Source organism: Trypanosoma brucei, chromosome 10 (genome assembly GCF_000002445.2).
Source record: "Trypanosoma brucei brucei TREU927 chromosome 10, whole genome shotgun sequence".
NCBI classification, from domain to species: Eukaryota; Euglenozoa; class Kinetoplastea; order Trypanosomatida; family Trypanosomatidae; genus Trypanosoma; species Trypanosoma brucei.
The window spans coordinates 1508274-1524759 of NC_007283.1; the positions used below are offsets into that span (position 1 = coordinate 1508274).

The 16486-nt window shown below is 47.9% G+C and overlaps 4 protein-coding genes across 4 annotated transcripts, besides 7 other annotated features; all 4 read right to left on the reverse strand.

Annotated features, from left to right (window-relative positions):
- The first annotated feature begins 337 nt into the window (after window positions 1-337).
- Window positions 338-358: a sequence feature (AT_rich).
- A 575-nt stretch (window positions 359-933) lies between these two features.
- Window positions 934-4428, reverse strand: Tb10.70.0870 (hypothetical protein, conserved; the record flags this gene model as incomplete). The annotated part of the gene is made up of 1 exon (XM_817751.1): window positions 934-4428. One exon carries the CDS (start codon window positions 4426-4428, stop codon window positions 934-936), a length of 3495 nt encoding a protein of 1164 aa, XP_822844.1.
- Window positions 4429-5044: 616 nt separating this feature from the next.
- Tb10.70.0860 (hypothetical protein, conserved) lies at window positions 5045-5581 on the reverse strand (the record flags this gene model as incomplete). Its single annotated transcript, XM_817752.1, has 1 exon — window positions 5045-5581. One exon carries the CDS (start codon window positions 5579-5581, stop codon window positions 5045-5047), a length of 537 nt encoding a protein of 178 aa, XP_822845.1.
- A 500-nt stretch (window positions 5582-6081) lies between these two features.
- Window positions 6082-6153: a sequence feature (GA-rich).
- A 115-nt stretch (window positions 6154-6268) lies between these two features.
- On the reverse strand, window positions 6269-7069 carry Tb10.70.0850 (proteasome subunit alpha 1; the record flags this gene model as incomplete). The annotated part of the gene is made up of 1 exon (XM_817753.1): window positions 6269-7069. One exon carries the CDS (start codon window positions 7067-7069, stop codon window positions 6269-6271), a length of 801 nt encoding a protein of 266 aa, XP_822846.1.
- Window positions 7070-7369: 300 nt separating this feature from the next.
- Window positions 7370-7396: a microsatellite.
- Window positions 7397-9803: 2407 nt separating this feature from the next.
- On the reverse strand, window positions 9804-14915 carry Tb10.70.0830 (clathrin heavy chain; the record flags this gene model as incomplete). The annotated part of the gene is made up of 1 exon (XM_817754.1): window positions 9804-14915. The coding sequence occupies one exon, from the start codon at window positions 14913-14915 to the stop codon at window positions 9804-9806; it is 5112 nt and encodes a 1703-aa protein (XP_822847.1).
- Window positions 14916-15121: 206 nt separating this feature from the next.
- Window positions 15122-15234: a sequence feature (CT-rich).
- An 837-nt stretch (window positions 15235-16071) lies between these two features.
- Window positions 16072-16116: a microsatellite.
- Window positions 16116-16148: a microsatellite.
- A 125-nt stretch (window positions 16149-16273) lies between these two features.
- Window positions 16274-16329: a microsatellite.
- The last annotated feature ends 157 nt before the right edge of the window (window positions 16330-16486 follow it).

Genomic DNA, 16486 nt, shown 5'->3' on the forward strand with positions numbered 1-16486 from the left:
GAAAGGCTCCACAGATAGCAGCTTGCCTCCTCTCTATTTAGCTGCTCCTGCTGTTGTACTTCGCATATTAAATTACGATTGTAACGCATGTTCAGGAACGAACCAAGTTGGTACAGTAGAGAGGAAAAAAAAAAGAATAAGGTGATAAAAATAGGGACAAAAGTAACTTTCACACAGTGCATCTTGTGGTGGCAAGCACACCACAGGGAAAACAAGAAAAAGGGGGAATGGAAGGATGCTGAAAAACACATGAAGAGGTAAACCCCAAAACACCAGCCAAACAAGTGAGACACGCGATATTCCGCATGTACTGGTGCTAGCATAAGCTGCAAAGGCGTATAATTAAAAAATAAAATTTCTCTGAATGGAGTAAAAGGGTGAGCATATGCGTGCGCAGGCCATTATTGCAACTTGCCTCCCTTTGCGACGCTTCCCGACACACAGCGACAGTGAGAAGGTTAGACAGGGAAACAAATGCAACAAATAATCAAACAAACAAGAAAGTTAAGTAAAGTAGAGGAGAACCAAAAGAGTTTCCCAACCCCTTTTGAAGAGACCTTTTTTTCTGCGTAGGCATTCTGCTCATGTGCTGCTGCCGAAGACGTTTTTTCTCTTCCTCCCGTCCAATGCTGCACATGCCAAATGTTGACGACCTCTATGTGTTAAAAATAAAACGCCAACATTCTCTATGGTATTGCCATCACCAACAACTTCAATTTGCTCTGTTCTATGATTACACCAAATTACTGTCAATGTATTTTTCTCCCCCTTTCGTCTGAATGTCATTAAACACAAGCGCCCCTCAGTTAAGGCAACCACGAGAGCCCAATTGCTCCCTATGGCTCTTACCCAATGCTTTCTTGTCTTTTTCTTGAAAAGTTATACAAGACTGAATGTGAAAAGTTAACAACAATGAACACTCCTAAAATAACCCTATTCGTATTCCATCGTTGCGATGAAAACTTCGCTGTTGTCAAAACCATCAAGACAGGAGGTATTTGTACGTTGCGTTAAAGTCAAGGTCGGTGTATCTACTGTTGGGAGGCTCCCCATCACCGAGTGAGTCTCCTGTGAAGACCCAATAAACTCCCCTTCCACAGAAGAGGCAGTCAAGTTGCTGCCTTCCATCCCCACTTTGCCGGCACATGATAAATTAGTCCCAACCTCCTTGTGGGGTATGCGCCAGCCGTCTGCCGACAGCATTCGATTACCAACCCAATGAGTCCCCAAAGAAGATCGCTGGTCCCCGGTTTGTGGCGACACGCCACCCTTCCCTGCGAACCTCGGCGCCGGCATGTGCTCGGGCAGAGAGTTTCCGCATAAATCCAAGCTCGGGGAAACATCGCGTGGCCGCTTGGTAACGCTGGCAGGAAGTATGTTTGGTGTGCCATCCAGCTTAGCAGCACGGCGTAGGGAAGATACGAAGGCCATCACCGTGTGATCCGTACTTGAGGCCAGTTTCTCCCGTTGTGATAGGATGCTGACTAATGCAACCGCATCATTCCTCAACAATCGGGAGCAATATGGTACCAAAGCCAGGAGGACTGTAGGGTCTACAGTTGCTGCAAATTCAATACCACAGCGGACGATGCCGACGCATGCAGAATAGTATTTGTCAGGTAATGGCCAGTGCATAGAAGATAGCTTTACTCCAACCGCTGAGAGGCTGTCAGCGGATTGCTCACGAGCAGCCAACAGAACTGACCACTCCAACGAGAGGCTGTCACCGCTGTGGTCGCGCAACTTACGAAAGAGGCACCTAAAAATATCCGACACCGCCTTTGTTGGTGCATGACCCCACTGTGCAAGAACTCGCGGACCAGCAGACTCTGGTAGTCTCTTCAGCATCATCAACCTCGCAACTCCCATACTCACACGCATTTGTGACGATTCCAGGTATGAAACTTTTCTGCGCAGTGGCGCCAAGGGAATAGGTTGGTCACCCTCAAGTGCTCCAGCTTCTGCCTTCTTTAACTCTTCCCGCGCACTGGTCACCTTCGATCCCAATAACTGCGACAACTGCGCAAATCTATCCAACACCTCATTCCTTTCCGCTTCTGAAAGGATATAGTGGGGAAGCACGCAAAGGTCACACAAAATGAGCATGCCATCAACCAATAACCCAGTTGCATCTGCCCCCACATGCTCGGCATAAGCTGTCCACATAAGTGAAACGCAACGAAACAGCTCTCCAATCAATTGACTAATGACATCTCTTACATCGGACGTGACGCCGCTATCATCGGCACCGCCCGGTGTTGTCGGTTCTCTATGTTCGTGTGTCTGCTCTTGCGCCTCACGGAGTTGCCACAAAACACAACGGACCAAACTCGTCAAAACAAGTTGGATAAGTTCTGGAGATGCCCGCGCTTCCACATGATGAAGGAAAGATGACTTGAAGAGGGTCAACAAATCCCCCATCGGTACCAATGACGAAACAATACTTACCCTAGTCCACAGATGCAGTTGTTCCCTCTCCCATGCCTCGCCACTGGCGCGTGAAGGCGTACTACCGTTTGCTGTCAGCTGCTTGACAACTTGTCGCCGCAACTCCTGAAGTTGACCCTTCGCCTCCACTACCAAGGGATGCTCCTCGGATACCAACGCGTGCCATGCACCTGTTATTGGAACAAGAGAAAGTTGATCACTGTGCGGAAGTGCAGCAGTAACTTTGCGCATCAGCACCAGGAGTGACTTAATTTGAGAAACATCCTGCAGTGATATGAAAGCTTCCATATCCATAGCGGAAATAACGGCCGCGACGGCACCCACCACTGCCACATCACTTCGATGCCTCTCCAGAACACCGGTCAACACAACACCTACATCGCGGCTCATCGACCCGATCACCGCGGTGATTGCCTCTTGCTTGTCTGCACTGATTTTTTTTTCTTGCGCACCCTTACGGTCATCCTTGGGAATTGGTCCCAAGTCTGTACGACCGCGCAATTTCTCGAGCAGCGCTGACAAAAAACCTAGGGCAACAACTACGTCTGTGGCGGCGTCGGACTGAGCGAGCTTCAATATCGGCCCATACTCTCTTAGTAGCGGGGGTATATCTTGCGGAGGTGTGTAGAGGGAATCAACAATATATCTCTCAGGCATCATCTCTCCGTGCTGTGAACGGAGCATGGCAGCAAATGTGCACAGCAGTTCTGTCATGGCCTGGAGGCCAGCACTCTCGTCACGCTCATCAGTGGGAAGGCGTGTTTCAATAAAATCATGGAGAAGGGCACCAGCCTCGCGTCGGATTGTTGGGCATTCACTAAAGATGTTGAGCAAAACACTGTCGATCATCTCGTTATTGAGAAGCTGCTTATCTTCTGCTTCAGCAGAGAATATTCGTAGAATTCGACGGATAACACCGATCGCCAACTGGGAGCAATGTAGGTTGACATCATTACACATCTCAACAAGACGCTTGGAAAAGTACTGGAGGAAAAGGAACATCCGGCTGCCGCTGTCTGGTATGGAGTCGAGCGTCTCCTGAATCATCGCGAGGGCCTCGGCACGTATCTCCGGACGCTTATCATACAGCGCCATGCCAAAGTAGCGGAAGTACTTGTTCTCAGCAAATTCCTCGTCAAACTTTAGGATCCAACCCTTCAGGCTCTCAAATACCAACAAACGAATTTCAGGTGCCACGTCACGAGCCCGCTGATGAACAGTCTGAGTTAATATTTGGTTGCGCTGCTCCACTACCGCTTGAATGACCCGCTGCTTTGCATCAGCATGTTTCTTGTTGCGTTTGTCTGCGCATACCTGACCGTTGAGAGTTTGTATAACGCAACTGAGCGCATCAACAACGTATAGAAGAGTGGCCGTGGATGTATGCCGGAAACAGCGGGCTTTGCTTTCGCTCATGGCCACGAGCCATGCCACAACGGTTGGCAGTAGAAATTGGTCGAACATTAGGTTCTCGCTATAGGAGAGCTCCACGAGACGCATGAAAAATTGTCCGTAAGCGATTCGCAACTTCTGGCTCTTAGGATCTCTTTGCGAAAACAAGTAAGCAGGGGCATTTTCTGGCACATGCGCAAACATTTCATCAAGAAGTGTGTTCATATCCGTATTTCCTTCCACTGCGGCGGCGCCCAACTCACCATCCACTACACCCGATACCTTACCGACTAAATTCAAAATGGCAGCGCATAACTCCTGCCGATTTCCCTCACAGTAGAGACGAAGGACATCAGAAGCCACACGAGAAGGTGAAACACCACCTGCGAGGGCCGTGAACAGTGATTCCATCAGGGAAGTACCCTCCTCTGGAACAATAACTGGTGCAGTGGGTTCTTCGGTGCATAACTTCGCAGCCTTCCCCGACGCATCAACATTCTTCGGCCGTTCCCTTTCGTTCTTCGGTGTTGGAGACACCTTCGCAGCCTTCGGCTTCTGTGACACTTTAGTCTTCACCTTCCTGGGCATTTACGCAAGTCACACAGCTATTTTCACCTTCTATTGGCACAGCAACGTCCAAATAATTTCAAATAAATACACCTCCGTTCTTCACCACCTTTACGTATTTCTTTTCCCACCCCTTTTGTCTCTCTTGGTATCCGCACAAAGTTGTATTGAGATACCCAACTGTAATAGTCACTGATTTGCCGATGAAGATATCTAACTTCCGAAATCTGATGGTAAAAGAAAGAGATATAGGTGGGGAAACGTAGCGAAATGATTCAGATAAAGCAACCAGCTAAACAGCACCTGAGAACGGATCTGGTCAAAGAGAGGAAAAACAAAACGTGCAATTACGTCCCGCACTTGCGTGCATCGCGTTTGGTGGTTCCATTATTCCTCCGTCTGTAACGCAGCCTTACATTGCGAACGATTTCACACACCGCGACCTCCATTTGTTTCCTCAACACTCTTTTTCACCATACAGCAAATGAACTGAAAGAGTCTATAGGGGAGGGCATAGGATATATGAGGAATAGAAATCAGGAACGGAGGCGAGGGCACCCTTAACGAGTATTTCAAGAAACGAAAAAGGTGAAGATCACGGAGAAGTTAGACACGGCCACTCCTCGCGCGTGTCTCTTCATGAACATAGCAACTCCATCAGTGATGTTGGCATCGCCGGAGCGGGCGCGCCAGGCTGCGTTACTCGTCGAATCGTTGTTGGTGGTGCGGGTTCCTTGAGAAGTCCACACTGCGCCTCTGCAGTGCGGTTCATCATCGGGACCACCTGAAGTGTCGGCAGGGGAACCAGTTCATCGTCAGCTGGCACTTCGATTGGCGGCTCCGGCGGAATAAGTTGTGGAATGGCAAGCGGGGCTGCTGTGGGGTCGGCTGCTCCCTCCCCAGCCGCTGCATCTCCCTCACACGCCATCCCAACTCGCACCTGCTCAGATGTGGTGGAAACAAGAGGCGCAATTTCCCCACTGGCAGCCACATCGGGTTGCCCATCAACCTGCACAGCTACTTGCTGTGATTCCTGCTCCTTTTGAAGCACCTGAGAGACGTCGAACTCCTCAAACTTCGACAATGCGCCACGGCCTGCTTTCCGACCTTGGGTCTCAGCGCTAGCCGCGCGTTCACTGGTGGTTTGCTTCTTCTTGGTGGTCTTTTTCGCCATCTTCGTCTAACTCGCTCTTTCGTTAAGATGTGAAGGACTATAGCACGTGTTAAGAGATTGAAAGAAGATGATGGGGCGACGCAGGGACTGTAGAGAGGAAATGATAAAATAAAGCAACCAAATGTTGGGTGGCAACCCAAGAGCAAGCATCTTATTTCGGTTGAGAAAAATGGCTTCTGTTAGACGGGCCGGCAGCGCTTCAGCGGCTCGAAAGAGAGCGCGACGAAACGGACAAAAGGAAAAATGGAACTACGTCTTAGTGCCAAGATGAGTCTCCCGAAACTTCTTTTGCCCACTTGAGGGGGCTCAAAGCTACCTTCAGTTGTTGTATTTACTTCCTCTAACCCCCTGAAAAGTCTCCATCGCCTTCGACAACCCCGTTATTTCCATATATGAATATTTCCACGACGAATGCAGAAGCGCCTGGGGCAGCCTAACTGATGCGCTTGGAGAAAACGAAACGGTAAGAAGAACAGTAGCAGAGTACGAGTACATTACCTAAGGAAGGGGAAACGAGACTGAAGCAGTGGAAGGAAGAGAGAAGGGGAAGGGAATGGAAGGGATGGGATGGGGGAACACAACCACAACACCCGTCACACCCCACACCCTCGAACTGCTACCATCCCCTCCTCCTCCAGCAAACGCTCCAAGTGATAGAAATAAGAGCTAATTCAGGTCGATGCATCATCACTCCTCAACGTCAGGGGGTTGCTCGTGTAATTCATCATCATCCTCTTCGTTGTCTGCAACGGCGGGGATGTCTTCTGGGCGCGTCTTAAACCCATCCAGATACTTGCGCGCCTCTTCTTCCGTGAGAATAGTAAAGGGGGTGCCCTTTCCTACAATGGCAATGGTGGTGTTTTTAATGTTCAGTTCTACACCACCAGAGGTCGCCGCGCCAAGAGCCCTCAACGCATGCATAACCAACTCGTCCAAATCACACGCGGGAAACCCTCTAAAGTGCCTCTCCAAGTAGGTACGTGCTGCCTGAGAACGCAACCCCATCGCGGTTGCCTTAAAATCAAACACATCACCTGAGGGCACCGTTTGGTAAAGGCGTGGCCCCTGGCGATCATAACCGGCAATTAAGAGACCGACACCAAAGGGACGCTTACCCGCAAATTGAATGTGGCGCTGGTGCTTCGCGCCCACCATGTCAGCAAGCATAACAAGTGGAGCGTCGCTATCGTGCATGTAGCGATAATTCATACATTCTGTACGTAGAAAACGAGAGAGCGCACGGCCGTCTGCCACGAGGCCACTGATTGCCATGCCAACGTGCTCATCCAATTTGAATGCCTTCTCTTGATAGGATGATAGCCCTGACACGGGATTGCGTTTCAAGGCCGTGAGTACGACATAATCGGCGCCCTTAACTCCAACCGCAGCGGAGCCATTGTTCACCGCCTCATTTGCGTATTCCACTTGAAACAACCTCCCGGTTGGGCTCCACGTGGTGGTATCCGTGTCGTACTGGTTTTTAAACATTTTGCCTCCTTCGCCAAACTTTCAGTGGGACCCAATTCTTTCTTTTTTATTATTCTGCTATCTATCCCCTTTTTTGTGTGTTTTGACGTTTCTCTTCTCAGTTTCTATGTCACCTCACCTATATCGAATGATGGAGCTCCTGGAAATACAATTACTTTCGTATATTTTATTGCCTTGTACCACAAAGTTCCTTCTTCTTGTCCTCTTCCTGACGCTTAAAAGTAGGGGACTTTATTTGCCTTTCTCCCGTCAACAGTTGCTTTTGTAGATTGTGAAAGTTCTTAAATAATTGTGTTTAGCATATATATATATATATATATATATATAGGCGTGTGTGTACACGTGTGCATCAAATACGTAATGAAAGAAACGAAGAAAAGAGCGATTAAGTTAACCCCTCAGTTGCGCAGAGTGACAGGTGATATAATGACATCGACTAAAGCAAATGAACACAAACACAAACACCGTCAAGTGGACATCCGCAAGAGAAAATGCGTGACCTCCACTTGTGCGAATGTGTATGGGCAAGTGGATACGAAAAGGATAGAGAAAGAGACGCATGTAAGTAAATATTGGAATATTTTCGCGTATTTCAGCAAGCAATAGCAGCAAAGCAGGCTTCCTTCATTTGTCTTTTCCTCTTCCCCTAGGTCCATCTCACGACCTTTCTCTCTCTCTCGTTTGAAGTGAGAAAATTTTATTCAATGTAAAAAATGGGAAAGAGAGGGGAGGAAAACAAATAATAATGGAAGACCGTGGAAGAGCACATTTTTTTTCTTTTGAAAAAAAAAAGAGAACAGAAGTGGTCACCACAACCAAGCACCACAATATGTACAAAAAGAAAAACACACGCTTGTTAAGTACACTTTATTTTTGTTTGTTCGTTTTTTTTAACCTTTTAAAGTTTCTTCTGGTTTACGTTTCTCCCTTTCCCTCCACTACCTCTCCTCTCCCTGGGGAAGTAATTCAATCCATCTTATATTATCTCATTTTTCCTTCCCCCTCCCAGTTGTTTTTCCTTTGATTTATTTGCTAACGTTCATTTCTGTCTGCTCCCTTTACTTCACTCCCTTTTTTTGTTCTGTTTCCCTTTATCATACCGGGAGTTGACTCCTCAACTTATTTATAACCACGAGGTGACAATCCGAGAAAACAACCCAAACACACACGTTTCTGTTCGCCGCATTTTCTTTCGCGGCACTCAAAAATCACACGTAACCGAAAAATACACACACACGCATCTGAACCAATAAATTAACACAGAAAACAAAGACACACACAAAAACATAAATATATACAAATACATCAAATATTTATATAAGTGTATATATTTCCCTCCATTTCCCTTATTCTCCTTCTCCCTCAAAAAAAAAAACCTTACTCCACCCCACACCCCTGAGCGTATTCGCTTTCTCCCTTTTGTTTGTCTGGTTATTTTTTTTTTGTTACTGTTGTTTGTTGTTTCGCCATAATTACACCTCTTTCTTCCTAATTTCCACACCCTATTATATTTTTGTTTTTCATCAACTTAATTTATTACGTCGTGTCTCATTTTCTCGTCAGGGAGAAGGGAGAGAGGGAAAGAGGAAAGAAATGAAAGGAAAAGCAAAGGATGCCACCACACATCCGTAACAAATGGAAGCAGAGTTGCTCAAAATAGAAGAAAAAGAACAAAAGCAGCATTGGAAAGATGTGAGGGTGGGGTAAATTTTTTTCGAAAAAATAATAAAGAAGAAAGTGAATAAAATGAAAGGGTTAAACAAAAAGATGAGCAAAGGGTACATTCCCATCAGATGGAAATAGTTACAGAATAATGATAAACCACCCCAAAAATAAGGAGGGAGGGGGGAAAAAAACGAAAAGGGAAGGGAAGGGACGGCAGGGAAAAGAGCTGCTGCTACTGCAGCCCTTTTCCCCCCCCTTTTCTTTTTATTATTAGTCTTCAGACATTTTCTCTTCCCAATTTGTGCGCATGTGAAGGGGCATTTAAATGGATGTAACAATGATGGCACCGGGTGATGGAGAATCGCTGGCGTCATGTTTCGGGTTTTTTGCCTTTGTGACTACTTTTGTTGTTATTATGATTGCTTTTAGTTGTTGTCCTTGCTGTCGTGTCTGTATTTCCCCCTTTCATTCTTTTTGGTTCACATTTTCCACTAAATCTCCCACAATTATATTCTTTCCCTTTCATCCATGATAACACGGAAATTTCAGAGAGGGAAAATAAAACAAAAACAAAAAAGAAAGGATACCCTTATCCACTCTTTCCTTCCTCTTTTCTTTATTTCATTCCGTTATTATTTCCCATTCATAGAGATATGCAACATCCCTTTTCCTTTCCCCCATCACTTCTCCTTCAGTACATCTTCTTAACAACTTCCATATCCCTTGAAATCCCACGTGTTCTCAGAAACAGTCCCTTTTTATATTAAAACAACAATCCTTTCATCGTTTTATCATCAATTATTGCTTTCGTCACACATCCTTCACATCCCCCTTGCGCATCCCACCCCTCCCCCAAAATCCTTCCTGCTTCGCATTCACTAACCACAATTATTATAACCATAATAACCTTCACTGGGGTTCTCCGCCTCAGCGACGGCACCGAAAGGAGCACACACGTGTGTGTGTGTTTTTTTTTTGTTGGTGTTGTTGTTGCTATTTCTTCCCCTCCACCTACTCACCCTTTTCTCCTCCCATCTCCCTTCCCTGTGTTTCTTTTGTCCTTTTGGGCTCAGTATGGCATCATGTTAGGGTTTCCCATCCCTCCAGCATATCCCTGACCGGGCACGCCACCGTAGCCCGGTTGCGGGTGGATGTTCACATTATGCATCGGAACTCCCATGGGCTGTGCTGGGCCTGCCTGAATCATCAGTGGGTCATTACCACCCGCATACCCAGGAACACCACCACGACGAGATCCATCTTTTGATGGCTGCATGCCGTCGTTAGCGCCCTTTTCCAAGCGTGATACCCGCTGAGTGAAGTCGTGGATGGCCTGAATGAGGTACGGCATGGCAATATTGATACGGTTGTTTAGCCAAGCCTTCTCAAGAACCACGTCCGGAGACAAGTAGTCATAGCAGGCGTAAAGGCAGGAAACGAATGAATCTGGTCGTTCAACTGCAAAGAAGTCAAGAAGCTCCTCCACAACCTTTGGATCGGCGCTTTCGACAGCCGTGTCAATGGCCTCCTGGAAGAGCTTATTCTCCTTGGCCACCGCAAGGGCGTGGTCAAAGGCCTTGTGACGGCGGTGGAGGAAGAGAGCAATCTTGCGGAACTCAAACAACTCCATCTTCTCCAGCCGTGCGCTCAACTCCACAGAGTCGAAGTTGTTGTAGTTCTCTACAGAGTTACGTAAGGCCACAAAATTTTCTTCCTCCACGTACAGATCGTTCAGAGCATCGTTGATCAACCGGGAGTTGCGCGGTTGTGCGGATTCGAGGTATGGCAGAATCAGGTGAATCGGGGCAACATTTTTCACCTCACGGAGCACACGGTCGGGGTCAAGCACCTTGAACATGCTCGTCAGAAAGTCGCACAGGTTTTGAGGGCACGTATTGACGTAGAACGAAATCGCGTTATATACAAAATCGCTAGCACCCAGATGGCTTGCAACGTCCTTGAACACATCATGATCGAAGGCATCAGCAAAATGACACATCATCGTCTTCGCCGCAGCCAACCAGTCCTCGTTGCCGACGTGGAGCACACGCAGGGCCAACCAGTGGTGGTATTCCTCGCAAACGGAGATCAACTTGTGTGCGTTAATCTTCTTTGAGTACATGTGCACGTGCTCCAAGAGTTTCTCGGGTTTATACTTGGCAAGCTGTAGTCCCATTTCAGTGAAAATGCCCATGTGCGCGCCAGAGTTAGTTGAGGCACTCTTGAGAACAGCGAACAGTTCATCATAAAGACCGTATGCCTCGTACCGGTTCACGACATCTTGCAGAGATTCCACCTGTAGAACGAGGGGAACCGCGCAAATAGCAGCAAGCCTTACATCGTTGGCCTCAATACAGGCATGGTTAACCGCATCCCATGTGCTGCGGGACTGGGCCTTCTGCGCAGCGTCCACAGCCTCAGCAAGGTTGTTCATGCGCACAAGCGTAAGGGCCAATTTATGGAAGTTCATGCTCATGGAGTAGAGCAGACGCGCTGAATCATAGTACCCATCTTCAAAGCACTTGTCAGCCACAGGTTGAATCTGTACATTGTGCGTGTTTTGCAGCAACTCTTCCAATTCTGACAGGCGTCCAGTTCTGGCGTACGTTAGCAACAAAACCGACTCAATCTTATTGTCGTTCGAAGTGGACTCCTGGCGTGCCATGTTGAGATACTTGACGAGGTCCCCGAATTGGTTACTGCGCTCCGCTGCAGCAGTGACAGCATCAACGTAGTTGGGATTCTTCGCGCGAATGAGGACCTCAATGGCTTCACGCACCTCACCGGCGGCGAGGAGGTATTCTCCCAAAACTGTCCATACAGCAGGTAGGTTGCACCTCTGAGCGTACAACCGACCACGAGGAAGGTCCTTCAAATCGCGGAGTAAAACGGTGGCAGCCTCCATCCTCATTTCAAACTTGTCATAAACGGTCATCGCTTCCTCGTGCAGCTCTGCTGCGGTAGCGATGCCAGCGATTTCCTTCGCATCGTAGCTGTCAAGAGTGGTTACATACTCCATAACCTTTGCCTTGGATGCGCGGACAGCGGACATAATAAGGAGATTCTCCAAATAGCGGTTTTTCCTAAAGCGGCCACGGACGACGATCTGATCTAGTATAGAGGTCAGTTCCTCCGTCAGCTCCGCATCCATAAACGCCTTCACAGTGGTGCTCACCTCCTCCGTTACCTCAGACTCGGGAAGTGCAGTTTGTTGAACCGCCTCAACGAGGCGGTCTCGGTTGATCGAGCTTTCCGTGAGCACAGACGCCCAAAGTGCAGGGTCCTGTTGTTTTACAAGGTAGCGAGCAAGTTGCTTCCACATGCCATTCTTCGATGTGATCTCAACCAGTTCGGTGCTCATCTTAGCCTTGCGATAAACCAAATAGGACAGGTTGGGGTCGCGATCCTCGCAGTACTTACCCATGACCACTGGATCGTAGTAGTCGTTCTCCTCAATGAACTTCTCGGGTAAGTTACCACTGATGACCAAGAGTTTTGCAATAGCATTATGAAGGGCGGTATCCGTCTTTTTTTCCGCAAGTCGGGCTTCCAACCAGGGTCCAATGAGGCGAAGCCGACTGCGCTCTTCAGCGACATCGACAAGTTCTGCAATCGGGCACATTGTACCCACTGAGTTTAGGATGTTCTTAATGAAGTCCTCTTGCACGTTACAGTCAATAAGCGCACCGACTACCGCGGGTGTTTTCAGCGGGTTGCGGCGCTGCACGTACTGCTCAATAAGAGCTTCATTGTTTGTGTCAATCAGATAACGAATCAGTTCATCAACAAAATTGTGCTGGTCACAGACGTTGATAAGGGGCCAAAGGTTTGTCATTTTCTTGTTCTTCAGGTAGTTCTTCGTGCGCTCAGGGTCATAACACGGGCTCTCACGTGTCATGCGCTCGAGTTCCTGCACCTGCCCAACTTCAGCCGCTGCCTCAATATAGCGGAAGTGCACCTCTGGATCACGAGTGTACGGTACCACAGCGCCAAGGTAATAATACAGAATATCAAACAGTTTCCGCTCGAGGAACACGTTAATTAGTTTGTCCGCACCGAGCGCTTCATTGTACTTTGTTGCAACCTGCACAATGATTTTGAAGTTCTGGTGATGGTTAGCAAGAAGGTCCTCTAGGCACTTCATGCTGTCTCCTGGGCTCAGTTTGCCGAAGAACTCGATAACCCAATCAGGGCTGAGCACTTGGGCATTAGAAAAGCAACGACGAATGTTAGCAAGGTTGTCAATGCCCGGGTCCATCCTCTGGGCCATTACATAGCACTCAATAGCGCGCTGCGGAAGGGAAGCGCGTTCACAGAGGGGCGCCAGCAACATGGCATCAAAGTGAACACACACACCGCGAGCAAAGATCTTCTCCGCAACCGACGGATGGGAATGCTTCAGGTTAATCTCTAGAAGCTTCGTTTGGAGATCCTTTGTATTCTCTCCAGTGTTATCACGAAGGACTTCCAGAACGAACTCGGTTGCTTGCTGGATGTGCTGAGCGGTCACGAACATATCCACAACTTCGATGGGGTCAACGACAGGCGCGTCACCCATGTCACGGTGCAATACTTGCGCGAGGCCCACGGCACCTTGCGGGTTGACGTGTATTGCGTTGTTCAAGATGACGCGCCAGTTGGGGGTGAACCCAGCGCGTTTGCAGTACTCAACAGCCTTCTGTGTCTCGTTGCGTTGAAGGAGGACACCAACAACCTTTGCGTGTGCCTCCGCCTTGTGGTAGATTTTGATGGCAAGCTCTGGGTCCGCCGCTGACATAAGATCACCAAGTTCCTCGGAGGCGGTTAGTTTGTCAGCAGCATACTGTTGCTTCACGTAGTCGACACCACCCTTCGGTATAACGGCACGGGCAAGTTCTGCTGACTCATGCGCGTTAAGAGTGGTTTCGGCAACTGCCACCTTAAAGTAGGTGGAGATTGCGGGCTGCTGCCCCGGAATCGGCGGCATAAGTTGGAAGCGAGAAAGAATATCGGGACCACGCAAGGCGTTGTTTGGTGCACGTAGGCATGTGCGCACCGCCTCCTCTATGTTCCCAGCACGAAGCTGGTTATCCAGCTGAACCCTGTACAGGTCATCCACACCTCCCAGGTTAGCAGAGCCGGCAATGCGAAGGGCCAGATCAGCATTTTGCAATTGGTTTTTCACAAAGGGAACGATCGTATTGTCGTTTGGAGACACGTGGAACACGGAGCCCGCGTTGTTCACGCACAGGATACCACCAGTCTTCGTGTAGGGTGTCCCGCAGAAAATGGTATTGTTCGGAAGTTGGTGAGTCTTAATGACCACTCCAGTGAAGAGGTCCATAAGCACCACGCTACCACGGCTTGTCACAACGGTGAGGAGTTTGTGTCGTGGTGAGACGTGTGTCGCAACGGGAAAGTCACCCTGAGCAAAGGGGACATCGATCATACGGCGCTGAACTGTGAGATCCGTTTTGGATCCTGTAGGAAGCTCCATGATCAAAATTTTCCCACCTGTGGAGGGGTTGTTCCAAGCGAGGCACATCAAATTGCATGAGCGTGGGTCTGTCGGGGTGTTGGTGGAAATGAATGTTCCACTGTGACCGTCAAGCACACGGCCACTATTGTTTTCGACGCTGAAGAGTTGTGTTTTCCCCACCATACCCTCGGCAGTTCGCATAACACCACAAAGCATCAACCACTTCTTCTGCTCATCTGTCTGGTAACTAAGAACCTGAAACGAGGCGTCAAACTCAGGGGCCCGCGAGAAGACCAACTGCGGTGGAGCATCGGCAGCTGTGTCCAGACTCCAGTGATACACTGCGGTATTAGAGACGATACCTACAGTGCGAGCATCAATCCAACACCAATAGACCACGTCCTCGTTGAACACAACCACCTTGAGACGATTAGCCGCGTCCACGTCGAATATCTGCAAGTTGCGGCCGCTGCGGAGTGCAAGAATCTTTGCCATAGGATTCATGATGGCTGACTCCGCATCACGTATACTGTTGCGCATGCTCTCCCGCTTCCCGAGATCCACGATAACAAGAGAGGTTTGACCATCAGGTTGCACATCGCGGATGCAAACGTACTTGTCGCTCTGCAGCGTCAGTGTCTTGAAGGAAATGGTTCCCGGTCTCAACCCACCAGAGACGGAGTTGAGTTGAAAGACCTCCGCAGAGGTTAGTGGATTATCCATCCTCGAGCTTTGTTAGTGTCTGTTCCTTTTCTTCTCACTCTTTGACGATTTTTTGGGGTTTCCCCTAGTTTGTCCTAATGACTCAGTTTACCCTTTTTTTTTCTCTTTACTCCCTTTATTTTTTTTTTTTGGTATTGTTGAAGAAAAGTGGTTCACTGACGGTCAAAACACTTCGCAGGTCTTGTTCTTCGCTTATGATACTTGGCTCCTCTTCTTTCCTTTTTGTTTCCTCTTACTCTTGCTTTTTATTATTTATTTTCTTTTTCCTTCCTCCTTCCCCTACTCTTCTCTTGTCCTCCTTTTTCCTCCTCTTTTTCCTTGTGTGTGTATGTGTGTTTCCCAAACTTTGCTTCTTCTATTGTCCTAATGTATAGCCACTGCTACTTTCACTTACGTTTCCCCTGAAGCAGTTTTTTTTTTTTTTGAGGGAGGGTTGCAGCGTGTAGATAAAGCAATCGAACTGACCTTTCTTCCGCGCGCTCGCACGTGTGGCACCGTCGATAATAGTGAACAAAAAAAGCGATGGGTTAAAGTATAAATAATGACAAAAACAAAATAAAGAGCAGATATTACAAGCAAACAAAAATACAAATTGACCTTCAATCGTTGACTCTCACTTCACGTTCCTTCGTTGTATTTTTCCCCCTTCACTCAGAAAAAAAAAGTTTCCTCTCCTTCTTTTCTTTATATCTGGTTCTTCCGAAACAACGATAACAATGACGGCAATATGTATTATTATTAAGTTGTCAGTTCGCCGGACGAAGCAGCAAGTGGCGCGGCAAACCATACATGAAGTAGTGGTAGTAGAATGGGGGGAAAAAGGGAGGCGAGGAAAGCGGAAAGAGAAAAAAGTGAAGAAAAGTGAGACAGTTGAAAAAAAAAAAAGCACAAAATGACACCACAGTAAACCCCTCGAAGTAACTCAAAGCAGAAAAGAAAGGGTGGACAATGTATGAAACAACATAAGGGAGTCGAGAACTGTTAACCCATCCTCAAATGCCCTCCTTCACTTATGTGTATCAAACACAAATTTCAATGTGCCTTCATTAAAAAAATTAAAGAGAATTAGTTAACCGCATCGTAAATTAATCACTTTTTATATGCATCTGCAACACATATACAGGTACGTTAAAGTACATACACGGGTACATGTCCCCACACAGACACACACACAGGACACACAGACACACACACACACACATATATATGCATATATATATATATATATATATAAGCATAAACAAAATGTGTGTGAATACATGTGCTAGTAAAGCAGCAGCGGATCCCACCACTGTGAGATGTGGCTCCACTTTCGGTCCCCACTGCTTCCTTCCGGTCCCTCCCGATTGAAAACTCGCCACCCCGCCGCACTCGACTACACGGCTCCCGCACCGCGCCGCACCGCACACACCGCCACGCCCCCGCTAACTTCTACGGAGTTCGTCAAAACACTCCGACATGCCGACACCTCCTGTAAAAAGTCGTCAAAGACAAAACCGTCCGCCCCTCTTGGAGGGACACAACAGCCAACCTCCACCGCAACGAAAACGCAATTAAATAAATAAGCATAT